The sequence below is a fragment of the Pipistrellus kuhlii genome, unplaced genomic scaffold (assembly GCF_014108245.1).
Source record: "Pipistrellus kuhlii isolate mPipKuh1 unplaced genomic scaffold, mPipKuh1.p scaffold_m20_p_9, whole genome shotgun sequence".
Taxonomy (NCBI): Eukaryota; Metazoa; Chordata; class Mammalia; order Chiroptera; family Vespertilionidae; genus Pipistrellus; species Pipistrellus kuhlii.
The window spans coordinates 32,180,279-32,207,940 of record NW_023425595.1 but is presented as its reverse complement, the minus strand read 5'-3'; the positions used below and the strand labels follow the sequence as shown (position 1 = coordinate 32,207,940).

The 27,662-nt window shown below is 46.5% G+C and overlaps 3 protein-coding genes across 12 annotated transcripts in view; 1 reads left to right on the top strand and 2 right to left on the bottom strand.

Annotated features, from left to right (window-relative positions):
* The window catches only part of NUMA1 (nuclear mitotic apparatus protein 1), a 37,402-nt gene extending 35,819 nt beyond the window's left edge, over positions 1-1,583 (top strand). Inside the window, 3 exon segments of the mRNA XM_045577777.1 lie at positions 169-279; positions 368-583; positions 914-1,583. Of these exon segments, the coding sequence (XP_045433733.1) occupies positions 169-279; positions 368-583; positions 914-925 (339 nt within the window). The 3' untranslated portion in view covers positions 926-1,583.
* Positions 1,584-2,509: 926 nt separating this feature from the next.
* On the bottom strand, positions 2,510-26,323 carry LOC118713447 (interleukin 18 binding protein). 3 transcript variants are annotated; one of them, XM_036428012.2, is made up of 7 exons: positions 26,311-26,323; positions 20,402-20,406; positions 4,864-4,920; positions 4,306-4,485; positions 3,546-3,669; positions 3,320-3,467; positions 2,510-2,931 (listed from the first exon to the last, which is right to left on the bottom strand). In XM_036428012.2, exons 3-7 carry the CDS (start codon positions 4,889-4,891, stop codon positions 2,860-2,862), a joined length of 552 nt encoding a protein of 183 aa, XP_036283905.1. In that variant the 5' UTR covers positions 4,892-4,920; positions 20,402-20,406; positions 26,311-26,323; the 3' UTR covers positions 2,510-2,859. The 3 variants fall into 3 exon arrangements, with proteins under 3 accessions (XP_036283905.1, XP_045433753.1, XP_045433752.1); XM_045577797.1 differs by lacking the exons at positions 20,402-20,406; positions 26,311-26,323 and adding an exon at positions 5,492-5,603 and having other exon boundaries at positions 4,864-4,918; XM_045577796.1 differs by lacking the exons at positions 20,402-20,406; positions 26,311-26,323 and adding an exon at positions 5,323-5,522 and having other exon boundaries at positions 4,864-4,918.
* Positions 5,660-27,662, bottom strand: part of RNF121 (ring finger protein 121) — a 52,858-nt gene continuing 30,855 nt past the window's right edge. For 3 of the 8 annotated variants that reach the window (XM_036427970.2, XM_036427971.2, XM_045577779.1), the window contains 6 exons: positions 22,304-22,458; positions 21,725-21,832; positions 18,734-18,854; positions 10,563-10,696; positions 9,832-9,933; positions 7,087-8,333 (listed from right to left, as the gene is read on the bottom strand). In XM_036427970.2, coding sequence (XP_036283863.1) covers positions 7,961-8,333; positions 9,832-9,933; positions 10,563-10,696; positions 18,734-18,854; positions 21,725-21,832; positions 22,304-22,458 — 993 coding nt within the window. In that variant the 3' untranslated portion in view covers positions 7,087-7,960. Of the gene's footprint in view, positions 6,230-6,701; positions 6,708-7,086; positions 8,339-9,831; positions 9,934-10,562; positions 10,697-18,733; positions 18,855-21,724; positions 21,833-22,303; positions 22,459-27,662 lie in introns of those variants that run through there. The other 5 variants (XM_045577780.1, XM_036427972.2, XM_036427973.2 and 2 more) reach the window with 5 other exon arrangements.

Here is a 27,662-nt window from a genome sequence, read left to right as displayed (position 1 = left end):
GCACCACGTTTGAAAAGTAGGTTAAGGGGGAGGCTTCTGGCCCTTGGGGGTGGGGTGAGAGGTACTGCTGATGGGACCAGTTGATTCATAGGTCCTCTCACTCGAGATACCTGGCTTTGGATGTGAAGTCCTCTTGCTGATGTCTGCCTATCGGCCTCTTCCCAATAGTCTAAGAAGCCCACCAGCTGTTTCCCACGCCCCATGACTCCCCGGGACCGACACGAAGGGCGCAAACAGAGCACCACGGAGGCCCAGAGAGCAGCTCCCACTGTTAAACAGGTAAGTTGGGGGCTGAAGGGAGACCCTAGAGCAGCAGGTTGGCCTGGGAAAGCAGCAGTGAGCCTCATTTGACAGCCCCTCCCCACAGGCTGATCGCCGCCAGTCTATGACCTTCAGCATCCTCAACACGCCCAAGAAGCTTGGGAACAGCCTTCTGCGGAGGGGGGCCTCAAAGAAAGCCCTGCCCAAGGCCTCTCCCAACGCCAGCAGTGGAACCCGTCGCTCCCCTCGCATTGCCACCACCACAGCCAGCGCTGCCACTGCTGCTGCCATCGTCGCCGCCACTTCTCGGGCCAAGGGCAAGGTGGAGGCACTGACAGGGAAGAGGGAGGGTTTAACTCTCAGGGCCCCAGAGGGAGTATGGGGCCGCTTCCAGGGCAGGCCAGGCCTGCTGGGGGCTGAGAGGTGCTCCTGGTACTTGGTCAGTGGCTTAATATTGAGGAGAGGAGGCAGACAACTCTACTCCTGAGAAAATCCAGAGTTGCTTAGAAACATCTAGCAACTGGTAGTCTGAAGGTAGATCTGTCCAGAGCTGCACCATGGAAGGGATCCTAGTCAGGACTATGGGAGCGGAAAGATGTCTTCCTAAGCCAGCTGATGATATCACAGCCACATGACCGTTTCTCTCTTTCAGGCAAAGCACTAAAGGACCAGTACCAGTGAGTTGGCCCCGCCCGTGTCCCTGATGCTGCCCTGCCTGATGCTGTCCCCCTCAGTGCCTTCTCTCAGCTTCCAGGCCAACCGTGGCCAAACCCCTAGAGACAGTGATGCCTGACACACCTGGGCCTGGTATCTGGACCTTTACGAGAGCCTTCACTAGGTGAACAGATGTCGTCAGAATGAGCCTGAACAGTGTGGGTCCTCTCCCTACTTTGCCTCCTGTTTTCACAAAGCAAAGTCACTTCTCCATGACAACGAGATCTGAGGCTGGCTTTGAGGACTGGGTCCTTGGGCCCAGCCAGTTCTCCTCAGCCTCTGTATTTAGAAGGGACCATTGGAGGAGCAGGCCCCGGTCCCTGCTGTTCCTGGTGGCGAGGCTTACCAAGGGCCCTTGTTGAAAGTCTGTGGCATTGACCTGGTGGGAGCCCCTGAGGATAAGGTGCTCCCATCCATCCAAGGGCACAGTTCCCAGAGGATGCTCTTTTCCAAGACAGCCAGGTGGGGGAGGGTGGGGACAGCTCACCCCCCACCTTCTCTAGACTTGTACTGGGTGGGATTTGGATTGATGGGAAGGTTTTTAAGGGCCAGGAATGGATCTTTTCTAAATGTTATTACTTGTAAATAAAGTCTATTTTTCTCCCTTGGCTGCTAAGCTGCCTGATCTGTGTGGGAAAAGGGAAAGCTGGGCTTGTTAGAGCATACCTCTGTTCCTGCTCAGTCTTCAGACCACCTACCTTCTTTCAAGTCCCTTCTCCCGGCCTCTGCTCATGAAGCAGTTTGGGAGGTCTTTTTCTGAGGGCCTGTGTCCCCTGAACCTGGTTTTGTCTTTAACTTCTGAGTGGTACTCTTCCCATAGTCCCTTTTAGAATGGGCCAAGTTCTGTGAATGGGAGAATGGCCTAAATCAGAAGTCAGCATGCCTCCACTGAAAAACCACCTATGAATGCCCATTGTGGGCCTTGCTAGGTATGACAGAGATACAACTGGGTATCAGAAGCAGCCTCTGCCCAATCTATTGGGGTAAGAGGGACAATACAGGCATAGCTTGGATATTGCAGGTTTGGCTCCAGGCCACAACAAAGTGAATATTGCAATAAAGTCAGTTACAAAATCCACTGTAGTCTATTAAGGGTGTAATAGCGTGTCTAAACAACATACATAAACTAAAAAACAGATCATGGCAAAAAAAAAATGCTATTCTGAGCTTTCAGTGAGTTGTAATCTTTTTGCTGGTAGAGAGTCTTGCCTTGATGTTGGCTGCTGCTAAGAGTAGAATGGCTGAGGGTTGGAATGGCTGTGGCAATTTCTTAAAATAAGAAAATGAAGTTTGCTGCACTGACTTTCACGAATAATTTCTCTATAGCATGCAATGCCGTCTAATAGTATTTATCCCATAGAACCTCTTTTAAAAATGGAGTCAAGCCCTGGCCGGTATTGCTCAATTGGACATCGTCTCATTTAGAGTAGGGTTATTACTTGGACCATTTCAATACTGTTATGTCTTGGGGAATAGGGAAGCTCAAGGAAAGGGAGAGAGATGAGAAATAGGCAGAACAGTCGGAACACACACATTTGTCAATTAAGCTTACCATCTTATATGGGCATGATTCATGGCACCCAAAAAAACAATTGTTATATCAAAGATCACAGATCATAACAAATACAATGATGATTTGAAATATTGCAAGAATTACTACAATATGACAAAGTGAACAAATGCTATTGAAAAAAATAGTGCCAACAGATTTAATCAACACAGGGTTGCCACAAACCCGCAATTTGTAAAAATTGCATTATCTGTGAACACAATAAAACGAGCTTTGCCTATACAAATATATACCATTAAGTTGAGATTGTGGCCTGAGCTGACAGCCTAGACCTAAATGAAGAGGTGGCGCTGCAACCAGCTTGAGTTCACCTGTCAGGATGGTGAGGCAGAGGGAACCCTCTGGAGGCTTCTTGATTCGGGGGTCATGACTGTCCTCGGCCCAGCCTGGGGAAGTGAAGGCAGACAAGGATCAGGGCCAAGAGGGAGGGATATCTCGTCACTTTCCTCTAGGCCAGTGGTTCTCAACCTTCCTAATGCGGCAACCCTTTGATACAGCTCCTCATGGTGTGGTGACCCCCAACCATAAAATTATTTTCATTGCTACTTCATAACTGTAATTTTGCTACTGGTAGTGAATCGTAATGTAAATATCTGTTACATTAGATAACAAATATTGCAGGTTTGGTTCCAGACCAGGCTGTAGAGCCTAAGAGCATCGGAAAGCACAGATATTTACTTAGCCTGAGATGGCTCTGGGCACAGCCTGCCCTTTCCTCCCCACACTGGAGCAGAGCTCTGCCCGTCCCTGGAAACCTTCCCTCAGGTTCCTCACCTGGAGATGGGCCAGGACGACGTGGCGCTGGGCAGTGCTGTCAGGATCCACGAAAACACAGGAGAAGTTGGTGTTGAGCAAGGCGGGGCTCAACTCCTCCAGCACCAGGGCCTTCTTCAGGTGAGAGTTGGCACCCCTGTTCTCCACGCTGCCGCAGGGAAGAAAGGCCGTGAGAGGACTGCAGGAGGCCGCCTCCCCCCATGGGCCTCGCCACCACGCCCCTCACCTGGTGCTGCCCTCCCGCAGCCCATACGGGAGGTGCTCGATGAAGGAACCGTTGCCCAGCCAGTAGAGAAGGCTGAAGTGGTAGAAGCGGCTACAGGCGGTACAGGACAGAGTCAGCGTTCCGTCTAGGGGCACAAGTGGCTGTCAGTCCTTAGCCCTTCCGTCAAGCAACCCCCCACCCTCTCTACTGTGGCCTGCCCACCCTCCCCAGCTCCCCGGTGCCATGACCCAGGAACCCCGAGTGCTGCTCGGCACCCCCCCCCCAAGTGCGGAGGTCCGTTAAAGCAGAAGTGCCCTGTCTGCCACGGAGGCCCAGGGCTGGGCAAGAGTCTGGGGGATATGTCCTTATTCAGGTGATAACCCCTGAGCTTGTTCGCTCAGGAGACCTTCTAGTGCCCAGCGTCAGTGACTGAAATCCCCAGCCAAGGAAGCAGCCCTACTGGGCCACTCCTCTTGAGGTGGCCAGAAGCATGTGGGCTCTGAGAGGAGCCCACAGCACTCGGCTCTGCAGCCTCTCACCTTCTCTTGTCTGAATTCTCTGTCCCATTTGATAGGGAGCACCTTGGGGGCTAGGCCCCATGCCCATACTCATAATGCTGGATGGGAGCAGAGAATGCCAAGTGCTCAGCCAAGCTGGCAGGGTTGGCAGTGGGCTACATGGCAGAAGGGCAGGGGTCAACTCCACCTTTGGACCCTCTGTGCTAACAGCCTGCCCTCTAACCACTGTGCCCTCCTGGGCTTTCCTCAGAATTGCTCCTTACTTTGTGAGAGTCCATCTTCTGGCCGGGACACCTCCAATGCTGGGCACCGCTCGGTTGCTGGAAGCGTCGTGATCCCAGCTGAGACTGCAGCGGCTGTGACGACCTGGGGTACAGGTGTAGCTCTCGCCAAATGGGAGACGATGTGGGCACACAGGAACAGGATCCACAAAGGGCTGGAGTCTGAGGACAGGGCAGTCACGGAGATGAGCAGCTGGACCGCCTGGGAATGCTCAGCGCCCGAGCTCAGGTCTTAGCCGAGGGAGTTGCTGCCTGGGTAAAGCTCTGGCTCGGAGATTCCTGGGCTCTGCTCAGGGAATTAGAGGGGCAGAAGGACCTTCCTGGCCATTTTTGAAAGGAACACAGGGAGACTGTGGAATGGAGCCAGAGCCACAGCGTCTGGACAGAGGCTGAAAGAGCGCAGTGGAGAGGAGTCGCCTGGGAGTTAAGGCTTGGGGCAACCCCACGGCTCCATTCTGTTTTCAGACCGCTCCCACCCCCATGTTCTATCCCCCGCCGTCCTTCCCCCCCACGCTCCCCATGCACAGCCCCAGGTCCCACCTGGTGTCCAGTTCCGTCTGGTGGTCATGATGCGCCCGGAGCTGTGTTCTTGGCTCTGTACGTGGTGACGGGACAGGCGGGGAAGGAGTGGTAACTATTCCACAATTCAGAAACTGGCCTGAGCCTCAGAACCTGCCCCCGCTGCTGCCTGCTGCTTCTCCTCCGTCCCTCCCCTCTTCAGTTCCCCTCCACTCTCCCTCCCCTTCACCCCCTTCCTCCCCCGCTGCCCTCGGTTCCGGCTCAATTCCGGCTCCGCTCCTCCGCCCTCAGGCAGTCGCACTGGGTCTCCCATCAACCGGGCCTCGCTGCCTGCCTCCAGGGGACCCACAGCTCATCGCTCACCCTGGAGCAGCTCAGAAGCCAGCCGCCTGTTCGACAGGAAACATGCTGGTTTCCCGTGCACGCCAACCCCTCAGGATAGACACAGAAACTTGAGCGCAAGGAGGGGCCGGGACTTACCCAGTCGGGAGGGAGATAAAGCTCTCCTCACGGAGGGAGCTGTTCTGGGAAGGGCAGGATCCAGGGAAATTCTGGGAAAGCACTGGCCTCCATTTCACTTTCACTTTGAATCTAACAGGGAACCTAACGCAGGCTCAGACACGGGAAGCCGCCTTGCGCCTTTACTCACCAGCCAGCATCAGACTGGGTCCGCGGGGACTTTAATCCACCACATCCGTACCCTCCAGGGGGACAAAGGGTCTGGACTAATGAGTCTCACAGTCAGTCCTTCCATCCCAGCGAAGGGTCAGGGCTTTAGTATCCACCTTTGCTCTTCAGAGCCTCCTGCTTCCTCCTCCTGTCACGTTGATATTCAAGGGAACAACTCTTGTAGGCACTGGGGGACTCCAGTGTGTTAGACCAAATTGACCATTTCATGTTCAATGTCACCCACGTCCATCCACATCCAGACCTTTCCCAGGCTCCCCACTCACTCCCCTGAACCAACACCCACCCAGCGCCATGATGAACTCTTCTCACTCCTCCCCTCCCAGAGCTACCGGTCTAGGCTCCCCAGGAAGTTAGATTCCCCCTACCTGGCTCCTAAGAAGCCCGAAGAGCCCTGCTTTTCGGAGCCACCGTTCCAGAGGGCCACAGCACAGGTCCTCTCTGGCCCGAGGGAGCCCCGCCACGGGAGCTGCGCTGAGAGAACTTCCAGACTTGTCCACAGGACTCGCAGAGCCACGCTGAGAGCCTGAAACGTGAGCTGGAGCCCTGGCCCTAGGAGGCACTCCCTAGGGAAGAGGGGAATGGCCCCACACTGGCTGGAGCAACGCTCTAGTCAGGCGGCTGATGGGCCAGACAGAGCTGGGACTGCGGCAGGGAATGAGCGCGGCACCCAGTCAGGGTCATGGAGGCAGAACGAGGGCTGGCGATCCAACGTATGCATGTATCAAGTGTGAAGGACAAAGCCCGAGTGACTGGGGTTTGTGACTTCTGTGGTCAGGAGGATAGGAGAGCTGGGGCCAGAGCCAGGGAGGCCAGGACCCGGGCCTGGCTTTTGAGGACGCCAGGAATATCATCTGCTGCAATCCAAAGGGGGCGTTACTGGTGTGGAAACCAGACTCATATTCCTAGTTTAGAGGCAGGAGACAAAGCCATGCATTCTGTTCTCCAGAGCTCGCTCTACTTGGCATTTTTTACTCTTGGTCCCTCCCCAGGAGCTGCTAGGCTGCAGGACACAGGGAAACTGCTTCCAGCAGTTAAGTCAGGAGGCAAGGCTGCCTGGGGCTCTGACACAGTCCTTTGGGGCTTGGGGGTGAGGAGAGGGAGGGAAAGGAGGTGGGATTCTACTTCGGAGTCACCAAGACTAGAGTTGGGCCACTGGGAGGTCCTAGGACTGAGGACTGGTGAAATATAAAAGAGTCTTGGACAGTTGGCTTCAGCTTCTCCCATGAGCCGGATGTAGGGATTGGATGATCCCTGGACCCTTCAACCAGCTCCCAGTCCACCCTGAGGATGGCATGAGAGAAGCCACAGCTGGGTAAGACAGCCCAAGTTGAGAATGGCTCTGAGAAGGGGTGATGGCAGGGAACTGACCTCAGGTGGTAAGGACACAACTGCCCAGTGGTGTCCCAGGGCCCCTTCTACCACAGGACAGGAGCCCAGTATCCCACCACCACCTCAGGGTCCTCGCTCTCAAACAGGACCAGCAAAAGGCAGCCAAGGCAAGGCATCCCCAGGGACCCCAGGGAAGGAGGTGGGAAGAAGAAAAGCAAGATGATGTTCAGCTTTTCAACCCAGCTCATGGAGCTTTATTCAGAATGGAGCGACATTCTTGGTTCTTGCTGCCCTTGAAGGCATTGGCCCAGGTGGGCCGTATTTCCTAGGGGCCCAATGTGGAAGGCCCATGTTTACCCTCGCACGTCCTCACAACTCCTAGGGCCAGGGCTGGGTCTCCCTGGAATCCCTTTCCAGATGCCATACTCACCTGGGCCTCGCCCTCCTCCCACCCACCCTGCCAACTCCCACTGCCAGACCCAGACAGGACCCATGAACAACAAAGCTGACATAGGGATGGCCTCTGGCTGGGAATCCCCTGCCAGCTTCAAGGGAACAATGTCTCATGTCTGTGAGTCCCTCTGTTACACCCACTCAGAGGCACACACCCACTTCACACAGGCTTTCCGGGAAGGAAATGATGCGGCTGAATGGCCTGTGGTATATACTGCCACTTCCGGGCACAGGGGGCTCTCAGTCATTGCAGCCGCCGTGGCCTCCGTTCAGGCCGAGCACAGGGCTGCTCCGGGCAGGTCACCCAAACTGCTCCTGCCCCCAAACAAATCCTCAATGCATTCTGAGGTCCCAAGGCTTCCCTCACTGGAAAAGTCACAAGGTTCCACTTGCCTCAACCAGCCTACGGCTCCTGGACGGGAGAAGACAGAAGATACCCTCACGCACAGGGCTCCTCCTCCGCTCTTCCTCACTGAGCCCCTTGGAGGGAGGGAGGGAGGGAGGGGTGTGCTGAGGCTCTCAGCCAGAGGCAAGGAGGCTCCTTTAAACCAGAAAGGTTGTGGCTCTGCCTCTGCCCTGCTCAAGCAGGGAGGGTGAGGCCTGCAGGAGTTGAGGCAGTTCCTATGCTCCACAATAAAAAAGGTTTTTAAATATATTCATCAAAATAGTTTTTTGTTTTTTTGTTTTTAAAAAAAGCCCCCACTGCTGGCAGCCCACTGGCTAGCTCGCCATCATATCCCTCCCTGCCCGGACACAGCCAGGAGGGTCCTGAGTGGCCCACGTGCCCCTTTGAGTCTTTCCCACCAGGAGGTCTTGAAGGGCAGGGGGGAGTGCGCCCTGAGGTCCATGGTGGGTGGATGCTCTTCTGCCCGATTACTCGAGGCCCAGGATGTAGTTGATGCCTTGTACTAGGCCAATGATGACAGGCTGCCAGGCTACCAAGTAGCGAAGCCAATCCAGCAGTTGCCCGTACATGACGTGGGGCCTCTCCCAGCTGCCGGTGTGGTAAAGGAAAGAGGCTGTGCACAGACCTGCTAAGGCTGGTCTAGGGGATGGTCACGGAGGTTTGCCCACATCCTCCTGGGACCGCCCACACTTTCCAGCAGCTTTCTAGAAAGCCCCACAGCCTCTCCATGTTGGAGTAAAGGGCTAAAGCAGAAAGTGGGGGGAGGATGGCGGAGGGGCCCGTGCAGAAGATGGGGATGGAGTGGTGGAACTTAGCTCTCCATGACCGACATGCAGAGAGGGTCATCCATGAAACAACTTCTCAGATGGACTGGCAGTGAGAGAACACAGCCAGAGGACTGTGACATTGGCTGCAGGGAAGCTGGGAGTTGAATAAGGCAACCCTGAAGGTTCTTGTAATGTCCAACATGAAGGCTTTCTAGGTCAAGGAAGAGGTTGAGTCTAGAGACAGAGGCAGAAGGGAGCAAGAGGCTGGTCACAAGGAATAACCCCTGGCAGAGGCCCCAAGGAATCCCTGTCCAGGGCACTAAGCCACTACCCTACTGAGGCCAACCAGCTCGGGAGATAGTTCCCTTCCTTCCACTTCACAGCTAAACACTGGGCAAGACGCCTGGAAAAGGAGGTTGGGATTCCAGGTCTGGGGAAAGCCCTGGGGAGAGGGAATCTCTAGAAAGGCATCAGAAAGGGCAGCTTGGCCTAGTTTCTGGGAACTAAGGGAAGCCCCAACCATCAGCTTGACCATGGAGTTACTACTTGTTCCTAAACTAGTCTCTGCGAGAACAAAGTAAGAAACCTAAAAGGGCCTGTCTCCTATTCAGGGAGTGGACTAGGAATGCAGTGGCTCCCACACAGCCCAGCTGGTGTCCTAGGGACAGAGAAATGGGGCAGCTGAGAGGAGAGGGGAGAAGGCTGGGTCCCTGGATCCCAGGGGAAGTGCAGGGGCAGGCAGAGTAGTGGCTGGGCACTTTCCAACAGTCAGGCTGTGAGGAGAATGAGGAGGGGGAAGGTACAGAATGAGGAGGGAAGGCTGGCCGGGGAGGAAGTGATAGCTCAGCGGAGCGTTAAGTCCTGTGTTGATAGCTGATGGGCACAGGGAGTCCCTCAGCCATCCCTGCACCTACAGGCCCTGCACAGGCACAGAGCTGGTCCCCAGGCCTGTGTGTCATAGATAAGGCATCATCATGCATTAGTCATATCACCCCAAACAAGTATCCAACATCGTAACTGTTTCATCTGTAAAATTAGAATATCATGAGGTCATTAAGTTTCTAGAGAAGACAATTGGATCCACATGAGAGCACTTAGCACAGTGCAGGTATTATATACGGTAAGCAAGCAGGAAGCGGTAGCTGCTACAGCTACCAACTTAGCCTTAAGCCTTCTAGAGCTACGATGAGAAGTGAGGCATTAGTCCTATGCCATGTCCCATCCCAATTTCCTGGATCTGAGGCCAAACAGAATGGAGGACATGTACCAGGTGGGAGCAGGAGGGAACGCCCAGGAGGACCCAGTGCAGGGTCACAAGGCCACAGGAACGCACAGTAAGGATACGGGTTGCTGAACATCCTCTTGAGGTCCACCTTCTCTTTGCAGTAGGGACACGTCTGCTTCTTTCCCACAATGCACCAGCCGCGAATGCAGAACTCGTGGAAACTAAGCATCACTGGTCAAGGGAAATACTGTGGACAGCCTGCGTGGCACCCAGCTCTGTGCTGATCTCCAAGGTGCCCAGGCACTAGCTCTGGAGAAAGGTCCCAAGCCTGGCTTCCCCTCTTAGCTTCTGTATAATATTAGGCAAGTCCCTTCTCTCTGACTCTTTGCTCATATGTGAATAATCATCATCATCATCATCATCAACATCTCTACCTTACAGGATTGTCAGAGGCAAAACGGAGATAACATAATACATGGCACAGAATGGGAGCTGAGCAAGGACATGACAAATCTTAGATATTATTCAGGGGGATCTGATTCTGAAACTGAGGGATCCAGTTAGAGGATGCTGCTCCTGTGACCCATCCAACCCTGGGGCAGCTAGTGTAGCTTCAGGCTCCTTCCTGGTATGCCAGGCTATGAACAGCATTTACATAAGAGTGGCTCCCATCTGTGGGAAAGAGCAAGCAAGGATGCATTTTCTACTCCTGGGTATCGGCACCTCTAACATTCAACATCACCCAAACGTCTACCATCTTGTGACTCTCCTACACTCAGAGGCCGGGCAGCATGCCCCCTTCTCTCCCTGACTACAGGGTGCATGTGACCCGGGAGCTCCAGGCAGATACACATGATTGCAAGACAGCCTGTACGTGTTCTCGATGATGCCCTCTTCACTGACATCCACGAAGATCTGCTGCCCACACACGGCACACATGCTGTCCGAGAGGTGTTTGGTAGGCATGCCTGACTCGCTGTAGAACTAGGAGGGAAGAGCACAAGGAAAAGACAGGAAAGATGTGAGAATCAACTGAAGTGGAAAGCTACCACAGAGGCCTTCTAGAGAGAAGGCAAAGTGGCAGGGGAGGTCACAGAGCTAGAAAACATTTCTATACAATAAATAGACCTCATCCTTGTTGGGTGAATGAGGAGAAAGGGACACACCAGAGATGGGTCAGGAAGTCTAATCGAAAAGGACCTGAATGCTAGGCTGGGTTAACATCAGGGACAAAGGAGAACGTGAGGGAGAAGGGCTCAGGGTGACATACAGGAGCTATGTCAGGTAGGCCACGTTATAGCCAGACTATGATGCTAGCAGACATGGACAACATCTTTAAGATTCAACGGCAATATCCAGAGCAATGCTGTGTGGTGATAAGGGTGTTCTCAGACACTTGTGGCTGCAGCAAAGGAGATGCAATTCTTTTGGACAGCATTTGGCATATATCTCATACTGTCATACACTTCAGCCATTAATTTCAAGGAATTTAAGGAAATAAAAACAAGAGTCAAAAAGCTTCATGCAGCCCTGGCCAGTGTGGCTCAGGTGGCTGAGCATTACCTAATGCACTGAGCGGTTCAATTCCCAGTCAGAGCATATGCCTGGGTTGCGGGCCTGAAGTCGATGTTTCTCTCTCCCTTTCCCTTCCTTCATCTTTAAAAGTGAATAAAAACATTTGAAAAATTTATAATTAAAGAAGAATTTCATAATTCCTCTAAAAGTTAAACAAGAATCACCACATGACAAGCAATTCCATTCCAACATATATACCTCCCAAAAATGAAAATGGACTAAACACATGCTTGTATGCTAATTCTCATCAAAGCACTACTATTCACAATAGTCAGAGGTAGAAACAATCCCTCAATAAAGGGATGTATAAACAAATGTGATATATCCATCCAATAAAATATTGTTCAGTCATTAAAATAATGAAGTCCTGGCACATGCTACAACACACACAAACCTTGAAAACATTATGCAAAGTGAAATAAGCCGACACAAAAGGACAAATATTTAATATTATATGATTCCATATATAAAATATCTAGAGTAGATAAAAAAAATATAAAAAATAGATCACTCTGTCTTCTGTGTGAAAAATGAATTGGAAACGAAGAAAAGAAGCTTTAGAAGACCAGCTAAGAGACAATTACAATTCTTTAAAAGCAATGGATGATGGAGGCTTATACTACCGTATTTTTCGGACCATAAGACGCACTTTTCCCCCCCCAGAAGTGGGGGGGAAAAGTCCCTGCGTCTTATGGTCCAAATATAGCCTACACATATACTTTTTAAAAAAAGTTTTTTTACTTGCCCGGCTCTGTGTGGTCTCTGTGTGCTTGCCCGGCTCTAAAATGGTTCTAAATGCTGCTGTTTACTTTACAGGGTTGATTACATGTGTTTATGACTGTGATATTGGGTTTTAATGCACATAAAATATTTTAGGACACTATTTGTTTCAGAATCTTTTTTTCTTCATTTCCCTTCTCTAAAAACTGGTGCGTCTTATGGTCCGGAGCGTCTTATGGTCCGAAAAATATGGTAAGTTGATGGTTTAGGCTAATTTGATGGCAGTAAAAACTGAAAAAAGTAGACAGACTGGTGATGTCTAATAGACCACTGAAAAGTAATGCTCTGGAGCTCAGAAAACAGTTTTGGATTAGAAATCTGGAATCCCTGGAAAAAGAAAAGTGAATTATCCAAGTGAAGAGAAGAGATGATGACTTAGACTTGAACTTAGAAGAACAATATCATTAGGAGAAAGGAAAGTTAGGAGAGGAAACAGGAAATATCAGCGATAAAAAGAATGCTTTACATTCACCTATTCCTTACAATTCTATAAGACTGGTAGTATTACTACAGCTAAGAAAACAAGACCAGAGAGGTAAAGTAACTTGCTCAAGAGCACACAGCTAGCCCTGGTGGTGGCTCAGTTGATTAGAGCATCATCCTATATACTAAAAGGTTGTGGTTTAAAACCTGGTCAGGGTGCATATAGAAGGCAACCGACGCATGTTTCTCTTTCTCCTTCCCTCCCTTACTCTCTGTCTAAAGACAGTAACAACATAGGAACATATATAATACTTTCAACAATAAAGATTAAAAGATATTTATTTATTTATTTATTTACATATATTTTATTGGTTTTTCACAGAGAGGAAGAGAGAGGGAGAAAGTTAGAAACATCGATTAGCTGCCTCCTGCACACCCCTCCCTGGGGATGTGCCCGCAACCAAGGTACATGCCCTTGACCGAATTCGAACCTGGGACCTTTCAGTCCACAGGCTGAAGCTCTATCCACTGAGCCAAACCGGTTCCGGCAAGATTAAAGAATTTTAAAAAGAAAGAGAACATAGCTAATTAAAAGTGGATTCAAACTTGAAACTAGGCCTGACTCTAACCCCCTCGCTCTTTCCACTACTTTAAGCCAGATGAATGGCTAGCTAGTCCTGTCCTGATGCTATCAGGGCCACTGATGATTCAAAAGGTAACTCTGGGGCACAGAAACTTGCTTAGAAGTTTGCATGAATGTGGGTTACTGCCCAGCCTGGAAGAAGCTCCAGAAAATAATCTTATTTCACAATCAAGAAAACCATACTGACTGGCTGTCACACGCTTATGATCTCATAGTGACCAGATGAGAGAAAAGCAAATATCCAAGGTTCCCTAGACTCATCATCAGAAGATAATGACTAAAGTTCATATTACAAGTTTCTCCATGTGAAAACAAACCAAAGAGCTACCCTACACTAAACAGAACAGTGAAAAGGATTTGCGGATGCTTGCTAATATACTTACATTTCTAAGAACCCTAACACACAAAAAATCACAGATCTCTTTAGGTCAAACCACCCTCAAAGGGCTATGCGAGGACTAAAACAAGTTCCTGACATGGTAAGCAGAACAGCTCCAACATCAACTATGACTTTCTGGGATAGGAGCCATGACCACAAAATGTACAAAAGACTATGAAAAATGATCAGGACTGAAAATATGGTCTATACATACAGTGGGATATTATTCAGACTTAAAAAGGAAAAAAATTCTGATACATGCTACAACATGGGTGACCCCTGAAGACATTATGCTACGTGAAATAAGTCAATCACAAAAGTCAAATATTGCACAAGTCCACTTATATGGGGTACCTGCAGTGGTCAAATTCAGAGACAGAAAATAGAATGGCGGTTGGGGGGGGAAATTGTGGAGTTACTATTTAATGGGTATAGAACTTCAGTTTTATAAGTGAAGAGTTTTATGGATGTATAGTGATGGTTGCAGAACAATGTAAATGTACTTAGTGTAACTGAACTATACACTTAAAAATTATTAAGATAGTAAATTCTGTTTTATGTGGTTTTTCAGTCCTCATTAGAGAATGTTTTTATTTATTTTAAAGAGAAAGGAAGAGGGAGAGAAAGAGAAACATCGATCAGTTTCCTCCCACACATGCCCTGACCAGGAATTGAACCTGCAACCCTTTGGTGCATGGGATGATACTCTAACCAACTTAGCCACCGGCCAGGGCAATGTGTATCTTACCACAAATAAAAACAAAACAAAACCCACAACAACACAAAACAAGTACTGCTACTGAAATGGGTGGTAGTGGTATTAGTGAAGACTGTACTTGGGTCATACTTGGTACATTATAGACTAGGGGTGTCGAACTCAATCAGAGATGGGGCCAAAATCTAAAATCCAGCCTAAATCGCGGGCCGAATGGTTTACTGAACAGTCATAAACTGTCATTGTGATGGAAACGCAGCGGAGTGCAGTGATGACAGCGCGGTGCGGGCCACATTGCAAGGCCTGGCGGGACGGATTTGGCCCGCGGGCCTTGTGTTTGACACATGTGTTATAGACAATTGACAAATAACTATTGCTTTAATAAATGAATGAATGAGTTGCCTAATGAATGGAAGGCAGAAATTTCCTGGCTTCTTCAAATTGCCTGCACCAAAGCATTGATCAGATTTTGTTTTAAGGTCAGGGTTATTCTTGAAATTGAGGTATCCGTGGCTCAGAGACCCAGAGCACAAGGCCCACTTAACTAAAGGCGGGCAGAAACAAGAGAGTTCTGGAATCTCAGGGTTGGAAAGAACTGTAAAGGCAGTGCAATGTATCCCTTTAATCTCTGCTGAAATCCCTCTCCCACACCCCTGCCTCGTCTGATCTGCTGGCATCCCACGCCTTAGAAGAAGGCCTGTCACTAAGTCTCAGCAATGTTTGCTATGGGAAATAATGAATGGATTCCTGGCCATTCTAGTCTTCCTATGACCCACTCTGCTGCAAGATGGGAACCTGGGGAAACAGCAAACTCTCCATAGTTAGGGTCAGCAAGGTCACATTCTGTTGGACAGATTTGGATAGTGTGGCTCCTCTGAAAGGGATAGCCATTCTTTTTTTTTAAAATATATTTTATTGATTTTTTACAGAGAGAAAGGGAGAGAGATAGAGATCTAGAAACGTCGATGAGAGAGAAACATCGACCAGTTGCCTCTTGCACACCCCCTACCGGGGATATGCCCGCAACCAATGTACATGCCCTTGATCGGAATTGAACCTGGGACCCTTCAGTCTGCAGACCGACGCTCCTCCACTAAGCCAAACCGGTTTCGGCGGGATAGCCATTCTTAATGTCAATTACCTAGGAAAGAGGTAAGTCCTCACATAAGGTACCAGAATTCAAAAGGCTGGCCTGAGGAATAGAAGAAGGGGTGACATATTTTTGTCAGGAACAAAGGCTCTAGGTCCAGACGTTTGGAAAATAGTTGTCTAGATGTGGTGGGTGCCAAATGCCTCCAGCTACACAGTTTGTTGTCAAAGGCAGGGTCTGGAAACCCTGGAAAGCAGGCAGCCTGGAAAGCCAGATTAACCTCAGCCAAGTACCCTTGGCTTATTTTCCTGCTCTCATCCTCAACCTTTTAAGAAAGCCCAATGTCGCCGAAGCCGGTTTGGCTCAGTGGTAGAGCGTCGGTCTGCGGACTGAGGAGTCCCAGGTTCAATTCCGGTCAAGGGCATGTACCTTGGTTGCGGGCACATCTCCGGTGGGGGGTGTGCAAGAGGCAGCTGGTCGATGTTTCTCTCTCATCGACATTTCTAGCTCTCTATCTCTCTCCCTTCCTCTCTGTGAAAAATCAATAAAATATATTAAAAAATAATAATAATTAAAAAAATAAAATAAAAAATAAAGCCCAATGTGACTGCTTGATCCTTCTGTTCTTATGCTGAGACACAGGGAAGTATGTGGGTTTATACATATGCAGGCTATTAAGTGAGCATATGGGATAGTAAGATATTGTAAAGGGAAGGAGAATATGAGGGGCCAAGAGCTGGTATTTGAGGCACCCTCCGCCCTAACAAGAGAGTGTTCTGCCAGGTCTTTTGGTAAAGCTGGAATTTATTACTTTTAAGGGTTATCAGCTGTAATCATTGGAGCCCAATAATTCTTCCCAAGAACATGGAAGGCCCAGCTCAAACCTTGTTTTGGAGAGGCCAATTAATGATCCCATCTCCCCTAGAGGAGAAGCTATCTTGTGGATCAATTCTGAGCTCAGTCCCATTTGGACAGAAAAGGGATTTTGTAAATTGGTTATCAGCGACCATCTGAGAGAATTAAAGCTATGCTTAAACTGGAAGCTGATAATAACCTTGAAATAAAGTTGGCAACAACCTGGGAAAATCAGAGAATTGGTCCTATAAAAACAAAATGAGAAAAAAAGAAATCACTAGAGGGTAAAGGATAAGATACTGGCAAGAGTGGCTGTGAAAAGCTGGCTATGCTATAAAAGCAGTCTAAGAGAACAGCTGTTGTTCAACGTGTAGTAATTAGATAATATAGAGTCCAGAAATTTCTTCTGGGAAATGAAATGGGTAAAGGAAGAGCTGAAGCCTACACAAATGCAGCTAAAACATAAGACAGTTGTTCAAAAAAGTATCTAATAAGCCGGGACCGGTTTGGCTCAATGGATAGAGCCTCGGCTTGGGGACTGAAGGGTCCCGGGTTCGATTCCGGTCAAGGGCATGTACCTTGGTTGCAGGCATATCCCCGGTAGGGGGTGTGCAAGAGGCAGCTGATCTATGACTCTCTCACCGATGTTTCTAACTCTCTCTCTCTCTCTCCCTTCCTCTCTGTATAAAATCAATAAAATATATTAAAAAAAAGTATCTAATAAGCTGTCCACAAAGTGACCCAATATACTATTTTCAATTTGATCCGTTGCTAGAAAAATAAATAGCCCATGATAGTGAGAAACAAAGTCCTAGATCTGAAACTACTATATTTAATTAAAAATATCCAAGGCGATGGTTGAAGATTATTTAACCTAAATTGGCCTGTGACACAAATGAACATACAAGTTTACACAGCAAATAGTGTCCCACCTGAAAACTGCCTCAAATCCTCCCCGAGCTCCCGAAGCGCCTCGCATGCAGCCGGTGCCGGTCCTTTCCTGCTCTTATCGCGTGGTCTCCAAAGCTACCTGCTGCCTAAAAGCTACGCCTGGTATCTGGACGCTCCCAGAGAACCCATTTCCCTGATGTCCTCCCAGGGATTCACTCCAAGCTGTCAGTAACTTCTTACATGCCCTTTGGTTCCCCTTCATCAGACAGAGCCACATGTATTTCAGCACAGAAATGGAGAGATGTCCATTAAATTTTGAAATATTCTTCCTTGGGGTAGAGTCTAATGGGATGACACTGAGATGGGGAACACTTTTGTGTTGTTTACATAATTAAGAGAATGTAAATAGCAAAAAACAAAACAAAACATACTTCCATTATAAAGGGGAAAAAGGGATACTGATGTGGGTTTCTCAGATTGGCTATTCTACCCATATTTTAAGCTTGAATTTCTCCATGGTCTCCACTTCATCTTCATAAAGCATCTCCTATCTCCACCATTCAAGGAGTTGCTTGAGTTAGAAATCTCAGCTTTGATACCTACCTTTCCTTCATATTTTTTTCCTTCAGGCTCCAGAACCAATCTTTACCCAGGTCCCATCAAACTTACCTGCAAAATACTTTAAAATAGTGCTCTTCTCTCCCTTTCTACCATCTCTAATCCAAGCTACCTTCATCTTTCCCATTTGTCTCTTAAATAGTCTTAAGTGGTCCACTCTAACCTGTGGACCCCTCTCCAATCTGTTCTCTACCCAGCAGCCAATATTATCTTCTTGGACCTTTCAGTCCACAAGTCAACGCTCTATCCACTGAGCCAAACTGGTTAAGGCCAATACAATCTTTTTAAAATGCAAATCTGATAATGACATTTTCTATTGTAGCCTTCCAGTCTTTTTAGTATAAAAAATACACAATCTTTCCTTCATCCTCTAAGGCTTTTTCTAGTCTAGCCTCTGACTATGTCTCCAGTTATTTCACTACATTCTCAGCCCTACAATCATATTAGCCTTAGTTCCTCACCTTTCATATTAGCCCACCTTTCCTCCCACCAAAGGACTCTCTACTCGAAGTTTTCTCTACCTCTTTTCACTTTACTTCATTTAGTTAACACCTACACATGGTTTGAATCAGTTCAGTAGTCACTTCTTCAGAGAAGCCCTTTGAGATCCAAGACTAGGTCAAATGCTACTACTGCATTTATTCATTGCATCATGCACCTTTCCTTCATAATATTTATTAAAATTATAATTTTATATTTATTTTTGTGTTTATTACCCTTAATACCCCTCTCTGTCACTAGAGAGTAAATTCCAATTAGGCAAGGACCGTATCTGCTTCTGTGTGTACACCTCTGCAATCCCAGCAGTGTTCAGGCACATAGGCATTACATAAATACTTGTTGAACGAATGCTAACTTCCTTCAGGGTAAAATGGTCCTTTCCTACAATGGTCCTAAAGTTAAAAATTCCAGAATACATCTGAGTTCTGACTTTCCAAATTTAAGGAAGAAATCCAACCACATCTTAAAGGATTTTATCCTTCAAACAAGTTATGCTATCCTGAACTCCCTGGAGGTGGTAGAAGGCGGTATTAAGGGCCAGGTGAACTCACCCCTATGGTAGACGCCATGTAGTCTGCACACATTTCTGCAAAGTCCCGCTCAAGAACACCATAGTAGAGGCCATAGAAGAGGAGAGATATGCCAAAGTCCATGGCATCTTCTGGTTTGATCCTGTAAAGGAAGTAGCATTGCCTGAGACACACTGCTTTGTATTCTATTCTCAGACACAGAAGGAGGTGCCAAAAAGCAGAAGGTTCAAGGGCTAGAGCAAGTTTGCTAGGGCAAACTAAGACCAAATCTAGCATGCTGTATTTAAAGTATACACTGAGTGGCCAGATTATTATGATCTCTGAATGCAAAATAATCTGACCACTCAGAGTGTGTGTGTGTGTGTTTGTGTACAGTATAAGGCCTAGTGCATGAATTCGTGCATGGGTGGGATCTGGGTGGCCTGGCTAGGGGGAGAGGACATGGGTGGTTGATCAGCCTGCCTGCTGGTCGAACTCCTGGTCGATGGTACAATTTGCATATTACCCTTTTATTATGTAGGATATACAATGAATGGCCAGATTATTATGCATTCAGAGATCATAATAATCTGGCTACTCAGTGTATTATCCTTGGGCACCAATTGAACAGGCTAACATTGTGAGCTTCAAAGACAAAGCCATGGTATCCCCTTCTGCCCCACTTCCCCTCTCTGTTCCCAGTGCCTGCCTCCTCCAACTGGCAACCATGTACTGCAGCTGCCAGGGCCTGCTCTGGTTGGCACCTACATATTGAAGACCCCAGTTCATCATACCCACCCCTCTCAGGCTACTGCTTCTGAGAATGTCTTGTCTGATGGCAAGCAGGCACAAATATGCCCACCATCTGATACAGCCATGGGGCAGAAAAGGAGTTTTCTTTCATTATAGAAGTATCTATATAATATCATAGATTTCACTCTTATCTCACAAAGTCTAAAATATTTATTATTTAACCCTTTACAGAAAAGTTTGGCAACCACAGTTTTTAGAAAAAAAGTTAGTCAGTTACAGACGAGCTACCATAAAATATTAAGCTGCACCTACATATATTCTGTTTGTCATCAAGTTAAACGTTGACCCACATCTATTTACCAAGAAGAACAAAGTTTTTTTATTGGATATATTGGAGTGACACTGGTTAATAAAATTATATATGTTTTAGGTAGAAAGACAAAGTTCTTGCCTGTAATATTAAGAGATTTGTTTTAATAAGTCTAAGGACCAATAATTTGCAACCTTGAGTCTATAAATGTTTAGTATAGAAAGTACCTTTGTTAAGATATTTGTTAAAATATTTGTACCCTGCCTAGTGTGGCTGTTGATTGAAGCGTCATTCTTTGCACCAAAAGGTTCAATTCCTGGTCAGGGCACATACCCAGGTTGTGGGTTTGATCCCCGTGCAGGAGACACCCGATCAATGTTTCCCTCTCACATTGGTCTCTCTCCCTCTCCCGCTTCCTAAACTAAAAAAAAAAAAAAAAAAATTGTACCAGGAACTGTATGTGTTCACTTAAAACTGTAAATGATATTTATCTTGGAAAGCTGAATTTGCTCGTCAATCCTGTAATATTTAACCTATTAACTAAACATCATGATCTTTCACTGATTAATCTGATCAGTAGCATAAAAATGGTCAAGACTCCCAATTCTGTTTTCTTCCTTGTAGAGTTTATGAGAGCAAAAAGAAACATGGCCTGTGATTGCACTGCATCTGGACTGGGAGATTCCTGAACTGAATGTGTTCCTTGGGTGAGGGGGGACTTCTGGGGCAGGTGTCTCACTCTCTTACATCTCAGCCCTGTGACTACTATGAGAACCTCTGACTATGAAGACACTGCCCTGCAACTTCCTGTCTTGTATCCTTCGAGGTGGATCTGTTGTCAGGTGTGGTCAACTGTATGCCACGAGTTCAAATGTCTAATTCAGGGTCAGCAAATTTTTTCTGTAAAGGGTCGGATAGTAAATATTTTAGTTTTGTGGCCCAAATAGTCTCTGCCGCAATTATTAAAATCTGCTGTTTTACTGCAAGAGCAGCTATAGACAATGTGTAAAAACAAATGCCTGTGACTGTGCTCCAGTAAAATGTTTTTCATATTTTATAAAAACATGAAGTAGACCAATTTGGCCCACAGGACATAGTTTGCCAGCTCCTACTCTTCTTGAACATAAGATCACTCAGGGAGAGTGAATACTGCAATAAATAAGTGGACAAGGAAATTAGTTCTATTAGGGAGATAAAGTAACAGGAAACTGGCTATAATTATTATTATTACTTCTGTCATACTCTTCCACTAAAATATAAATTCTGCCAAACCGGTTTGGCTCAGTGGATAGAACGTCGTCCTGCAGTCTGAAAGATTCCAGGTTCGATTCCCGTAAAGGGCATGTATCTTGGTAGCGGGCACATCCCCAATAGGGTGTGGGTAAGAGGCAGCTGATCGGTGATTCTCTCATCAATGTTTCTAACTCTCTATCCCTCTCTCTTCCTCTCTGTAAAAAATCAATAAAAAGCAAAACCGGTTTGGCTCAGTGGACAGAACGCCGGTCTGTGGACCGAAAGGTCCCAGGTTTGATTCCGGTCAAGGGCATGTACATTGGTTGCGGGCACATCCTCGGTAGGGGGTGTGCAGGAGGCAGCTGGTCGATGTTTCTCTCTCATCAACGTTTCTAGCTCTCTATCCCTCTCCCTTTCTCTCTGTGGAAAATCAATAAAATATATATATTTTTAAAATCAATAAAAATATTTTAAAAATTTAAAATATAAATTCTTAGAAAATATAACTAATGATCTGAAACTCTAATTCTGTATCATCCAACATTCCTTTCTCTTTGTCAGCACAATAGTGGAGGGCCCACCCTCATATCCCTCATGGCTCGAATCTCCTATCCTGGATTACCACTTTTTCCCTGTTAATAACCATGACTTACCCCAGGAAGAAAGATATATCCCACCAGCATCTCCTTCCCCAACACAAGGGGAAAAAAAAAAAAAAAAAAGCAAAGGATACTCACTTGAATAATAAGTTAAGACCAAAAAGGGTAAACATGACAGCCATGTAACCAACGATGCCAGTGGCATAGCTAATTTTATAGATCAGCAGGAACCACTTATAAACCAACCTGGAGAAAGGAGAGAGAAAGAGATTAAAAATGGCGGTAGAGTAAGTGGATGCTACATGGACACGCTCCCAGGAGCAAACTGGAATTACAACTAAAATATTTAATTATAAATTGTGATAAGCTCTATGAAGGAAAACTGCAGGGCATTATGAAAAAATATAACAGAAAATCTAACTTAGAGATCAGAGAAGGGTTCACAGAAGAAAATAACATTTTAAATGATACTACAATCATCACCAGGATTTGCTTACTCTGTTGTTTGCTTTTAATGTAAACAAACCTCAAAATAAATGATAAGGTAAACTAAAATGAAACATTTGGGTTTTTTAAATCTGTGAATGGCAGGTTTGTTTTGGTGGAGCTCAGTGCCAAGTAAACATGGCAGATAAAAACTAAGTTTTCCATCTAAACCAGCCCTTCCCATCATCCCACTTCAAGAAACCTAGTTCTTTCCACTACCTAAATTCTCACCTTGGGGTTGTCTGCACTAGTGGCTTTCGGGTGGCTCGGAAGGTGACAAAGGCTGTGACAGCAGAGAAGAAGATCCAGATCACTAGGAACCTCCACCAGTGCAGCTTCACTGTGAAATAGAGGGGAACAACCCACATCTGAAAGAGGGTCACCATCTGAAACACAAACACAAGCACTTCAGCTCCAGCCAGCTCCCTCTGAGCTCTACCCACAAGTCCACAGTGCATCTCAGGCGTTCCATTTCAGCCTGATCCTTGCCTACATTTCCAATTGTGGACAAAGGCATCTCCTAGGGACCTGACCTGGGACCATACTGGACACTTCCCTTTCATCCCTCACCCAACCGTTTATTGTATATATTCTCTCCTTTCCATTTGAATCTTTGCTGTCCCTTGGCTGGCTGACTATGACGACTTCCTTGTTAAGCATCCCTCGTTCAGTGTCTCCCCTTCCCACCTACCCTACCAGGAGCTCTGGAAAGGAATCTCTAACATCCAGACTTAAACATATTCCCCTGCTTAAAAATCCTCTAATGGTCTCCCCCTCCCATATAGGATAAGATCCAACTTCTTAGGTAATCAAATCACCCAAATATGGCCCCAAACTACTATTCCAAGATCACCTTCTACCACTCACATGCTTTTTAGTCAGGCTGTCCCCCTCAGACTAAAACATCCTTTCTGCCTGAAAACATCACTTCCGAGACACATGAAGCCTTTAGTCTCTTTTCTAGGAAGAATGTATCTTGAGTTTTTAATGCTCCAAAGCATTTTCTAGTCTATCATCATTACAGTGCTTACCTAGAGTACAAGACTGCATTCAAATTCATTCTCTACCTGAATGCAAGCTCCTTAAGAAAAGTCATTAGGCCGTTTTCATCTGCTTTCTGTGCTAGAAAACTGTCTGGCATGTGAGAGATCCTCAAAAAACTTAGATAAATAAGAGGAAAGCAGCCCGCCGGTGTGGTTCAGTGGCTGAGCATCAACCTATGAACCAGGAGGACATGGTTCACTCCAGTCAGGGGACATGCTCAGGTGGCAGGCTTGATCTCCAGTAGGGGACATGTAGGAGGCAGCCAATCAAGATTCTCTCTCATCATTGATGTTTCTATCTTTCCCTTGTTCTCGGAAATAAATAAATAAAAATTTTTTCAAAAGAGGAAAGCAAGACTGGAAACCAAAGAGGGATGCTCATTTCTGTTTCAAAGAGTATCTGTTTCCCTTTCACTCCTTCAGATATCTACCTCAGACTTAGCTGAAGAATTCCAAATGTATAATACAACTCTAAGTTAGAAGTTTGGACTAATCACCATTTGCTTTGCTCCCCAATGCCTCCTAACTCTCTCCCAATCACCCAGCTCTCACTACATGTCATTTGTCTCAGGTGAGTAGCAGGGAAAGGGAAAAGAAACGGAAAGAGGAGGAGGAAAGGGAAGAATTTAGGGACAGGAATACGCTCTTTGAAACAAGATGGCCCAGTAGACCTGAATTCTAAGTTCTCTTATGCCTCCAACTCGTTGGGTCATCCTATGGAAGGCCTTCCTCCTTGAAGGAAGTTTGAGTTGATTTTCCAAACCACTTCAAGTTCTAACATGAAAAGGCTCTATTAAGAAGCCTTGTATCCTAGACTTCGAGGGATGGTAAAACCAAGTGTCCTTTTGACTTTGACTAAACTTAGTTTTATTGTAGTTTTAAGTCCTAGCTCTAAAAATCATAATCTTCTCTCTCTATATATATATGCCTCAGAGACCTAGCCTTTCCCCTTCCAGTGGTTGGCAAACTCATTAGTCAACAGAGACAAATATCAACAGTACAACGATAGAAATTTCTTTTGAGAGCCAAATTTTTTAAACTTACTAAACTTCTTCTAACGCCACTTCTTCAAAATAGACTCGCCCAGGCCGTGGTATTTTGTGGAAGAGCCACACTCAAGGGGCCAAAGAGCCGCATGTGGCTTGCAAGCTGCAGTTTGTCAACCACTGCCCCAAACAATTAGCAACCCTTGAGGCTGAAGATAGTAACCAGAACCTGACCAACGCTCACAAGAACCTCTGGCAGGCTAAAGATAACATCTTAACCTAAGGCAGTGGTCAGCAAACTGCTGCTTGCAAGCCACATGTGGCTCTTTGGCCCCTTGAATATGGCTCTTCCACAAAATACCACAGCCTGGGAGAGTCTATTTTGAAGAAGTGGTGTTAGAAGAAGTTTAATTTGAAAAAAGTTGGCTCTCAAAAAAAATTTCAATCGTTGTACTGTTGATATTGACTCTGTTGACTATTGAGTTTGCCGACCACTGACCTAAGGTGTTTCAGTTCCTGAGCCATAAGGTGGAATGACCCCTGGCTACTTTCCCAGGAGACCAAACGGAGAGAAGCAGGAAAAGACCTTTCCACTGTCCTCAAAATCTAGAGATGATTTATTACCCTTATCTCACCTCTAACCAGTCAGCTCTCAGCACAACACTGGTGTCTTATGATTTTGCCCTTATATAATCTGTAACTTAAATGCCATTGAGGAGTTCAGGCTTTTGAGCATTAGCTTTCCATTCTCTTGGGTGGTGCTATCCTATCTAATAAGAGAATCATGCAAATTGACCATACCTCCACTATGCCCACCAGCCAATCAGGAATGAGTATGCAAATCAACCCAACAAATATGGCAGCAATCACAGCTGGAGAGAGCTGGAGGTTTGGGTGCCACTGGCTATGGAGGACGGCCCTGGCCTGCCCTGGCTCTGCTCAAGGCTACAAAGTTTCAATTATAGAAGATAAATAAATCCCAGACACCAGGGCCTCTGCTTGGATCACTGGGAGACGTGGCCAGCCTGCAAACCACCACAGGCCCCTCGCCCAGGCTGCCCCATGCCCCAAGGAAACCCCTACCCTGATCTGGGACACCCTTCAGGGTAGACCAGCTGGCCCCCACCCATGTACCAGGTTTTTATCATATCTAATAATCTAATAAAAGAGTAATATGCAAATCAACTGTCATTCCAACATACAAGATGGCTGCCCCTATATGGATACATGATAGCTACCACAAGATGGCCAGCAGGGGAGGGTAGTGGGAGGGAACAGCCTGCAAGGGAGGGCAATTGGGAGGGACCAGGCTGGCAGGGGAGGGCAGATAGGGGCAATCATGCTGGCAGGGGAGTGGTTAAGGGGTGATCAGGCTGGCAGGCAGAAGTGGTTAGGGGCAATCAGGAAGGCAGGAAGGCAGGCACGCGAGCAGTTGGGAGCCAGCAATCCTGGATTGTGAGAAAGATGTCCCAGATTGGAGAGAGTGCAGGCTGGGCTGAGGGAAACCTGCCCCCCCACCGCATGAATTTCATGCACCGGGCTTCTATTATAGTTCATAATAAAATACCCAATATTTCTCCACTGTGATTCTAGGTATTTAGTGTTTGGCTCCAGTGGACAAACTGTTCTGTAGTAAAAAATGCTTCATTGATTCATCCATCAAATATTACTTTGCATTTACTGGGAAGAGGAATGCAGAAATAAACATGACCTTAGTCCCTATCCTCAAGGAGCTAACAGACAAGCAGCAGGAGAAAACCAAATCAAACCAAATTTTAAAGATTCTATTAATCCTTAGACCCTTTCTAGAGGAAGTCCAAGTAGAAATCATTAAAGAACACATGAACAATGTCAAATGATACAATACATTGAAATGACCAGAGATTTTAGATATGAATTTAAAGAGATCTAGATATGGATCCTAATACAACTGTTTACTGTGTTATCTTAGGCAAGTCACTAACCTTGATAAGCCTCAGTTTTCTGAACTATAAAATGGGGTTAACATATCTATTCTCATAAGGCTGTATAAGTTAAGGAAGCCAATGCATGAAAAGTTCCTAACAAGGTAAGCATTCAATATAAGTAATGTAATAAATATGATGATGATGATGTATTCAACATATCAGCTCTTACATTTAAATAGGAGTAATATATACACTGAGTGGCCAGATTATTATGATCTCTGAATGCATAATAATTTGGTCACTTTATACATATACATATACATATACATATACATATACATATACATATACATATTACATATACATATACATATACATATATTAGAGGCCCAGTGCATGTATGGGGCCCGGCAAAACTGGCCAAGGGCTGGGGACATGGGCGTTGGCCAGCCTGCCTGCTGGTCACATTCCTGGTCGAGGGGGCAATTTGCATATTAGCCTTTTATTGTATAGGATATCCACTGAGTGGCCAGATTATTATGTATTCAGAGATCATAATAATCTGGCCACTCAGTGTATATAAAACAAGCACAGTACATAATTCATAATAAGCGGCCAGTAAATGAGACCTCTTATTATGGTTTCACATGATCAAAACTGCATAAAATCACATATATATAAGGGAACAAAGACTGCAATGAGGTAACAAAAATAACATTAAAAATGGTGGAGGCCCTGGCTGGTTTGGCTTAATGGATAGAGCATCAGCCTGTGGGCTAAAGAGTCCCACATTTGATTCTGGTCAAGGGCACATGTCCAGCTTGTGGACTGGATCCCCAGTAGGGGGCGTGCAGGAGGCAGCTGATCAATGATTCTCTCTCTTCACTGATGTTTCTATCTCTCTCCCCCTCTCCCTTCCTCTCTGAAATCAATAAAAATATATTTTTTTAAAATGGTGGGGTGCCCAGCCAATATGGCTCAGCTGTTGAGCATAGACCCAGGAACCAAGAGGCTACCAGTTCAATTCCCAGTCAGGGCACATGCCCACGTTGCAGCCTCAATCCCCAGTAGGGGTCATGCAGGAAGCAGCTGGTCAATTACGTTCCTCCTTCATCGATGTTTCTATCTCTTCATCCCTCTTCTTTTCTCTCTAAAAATCAATAAAATTTTTTTTTTTAATATGGTGGAGTTAGGCCCTGGTTGGGTGGCTCAGTTGGTTAGAGTATTGTCCCAATAGGCCAAAGTTGCAAGTTCAGTCTCTAGTCAGAGCACATACAAGAGTTAATCAATGAATGCATAAATAATTGAACAACAAATCAACGTTTCTCTTTTCCTCTCTCAAATCAATTTAAAAATTGGTGGAGTGGCTGAAACCCGTTTGGCTCAGTGGATAGAGCATCGAACTGCGCAGACTGCAAGGTCCCAGGTTCGATTCTGGTCAAGGGCATGTACCTTGGTTGTGGGCACATCCCCAGTAGGGGGTGTGAAAGAGGCAGTTGATCGATGATTCTCTCTCATCGATGTTTCTCTCTATCACTCTCTCTTCCTCTCTATAAAATATCAATAAAATATATTTTTTTAAAAATTGGTGGAGTGATAGAATTTCATTATAACGTTTAATTTGTCTTTTCCAGGAAAAAAAAAAAAATGACCT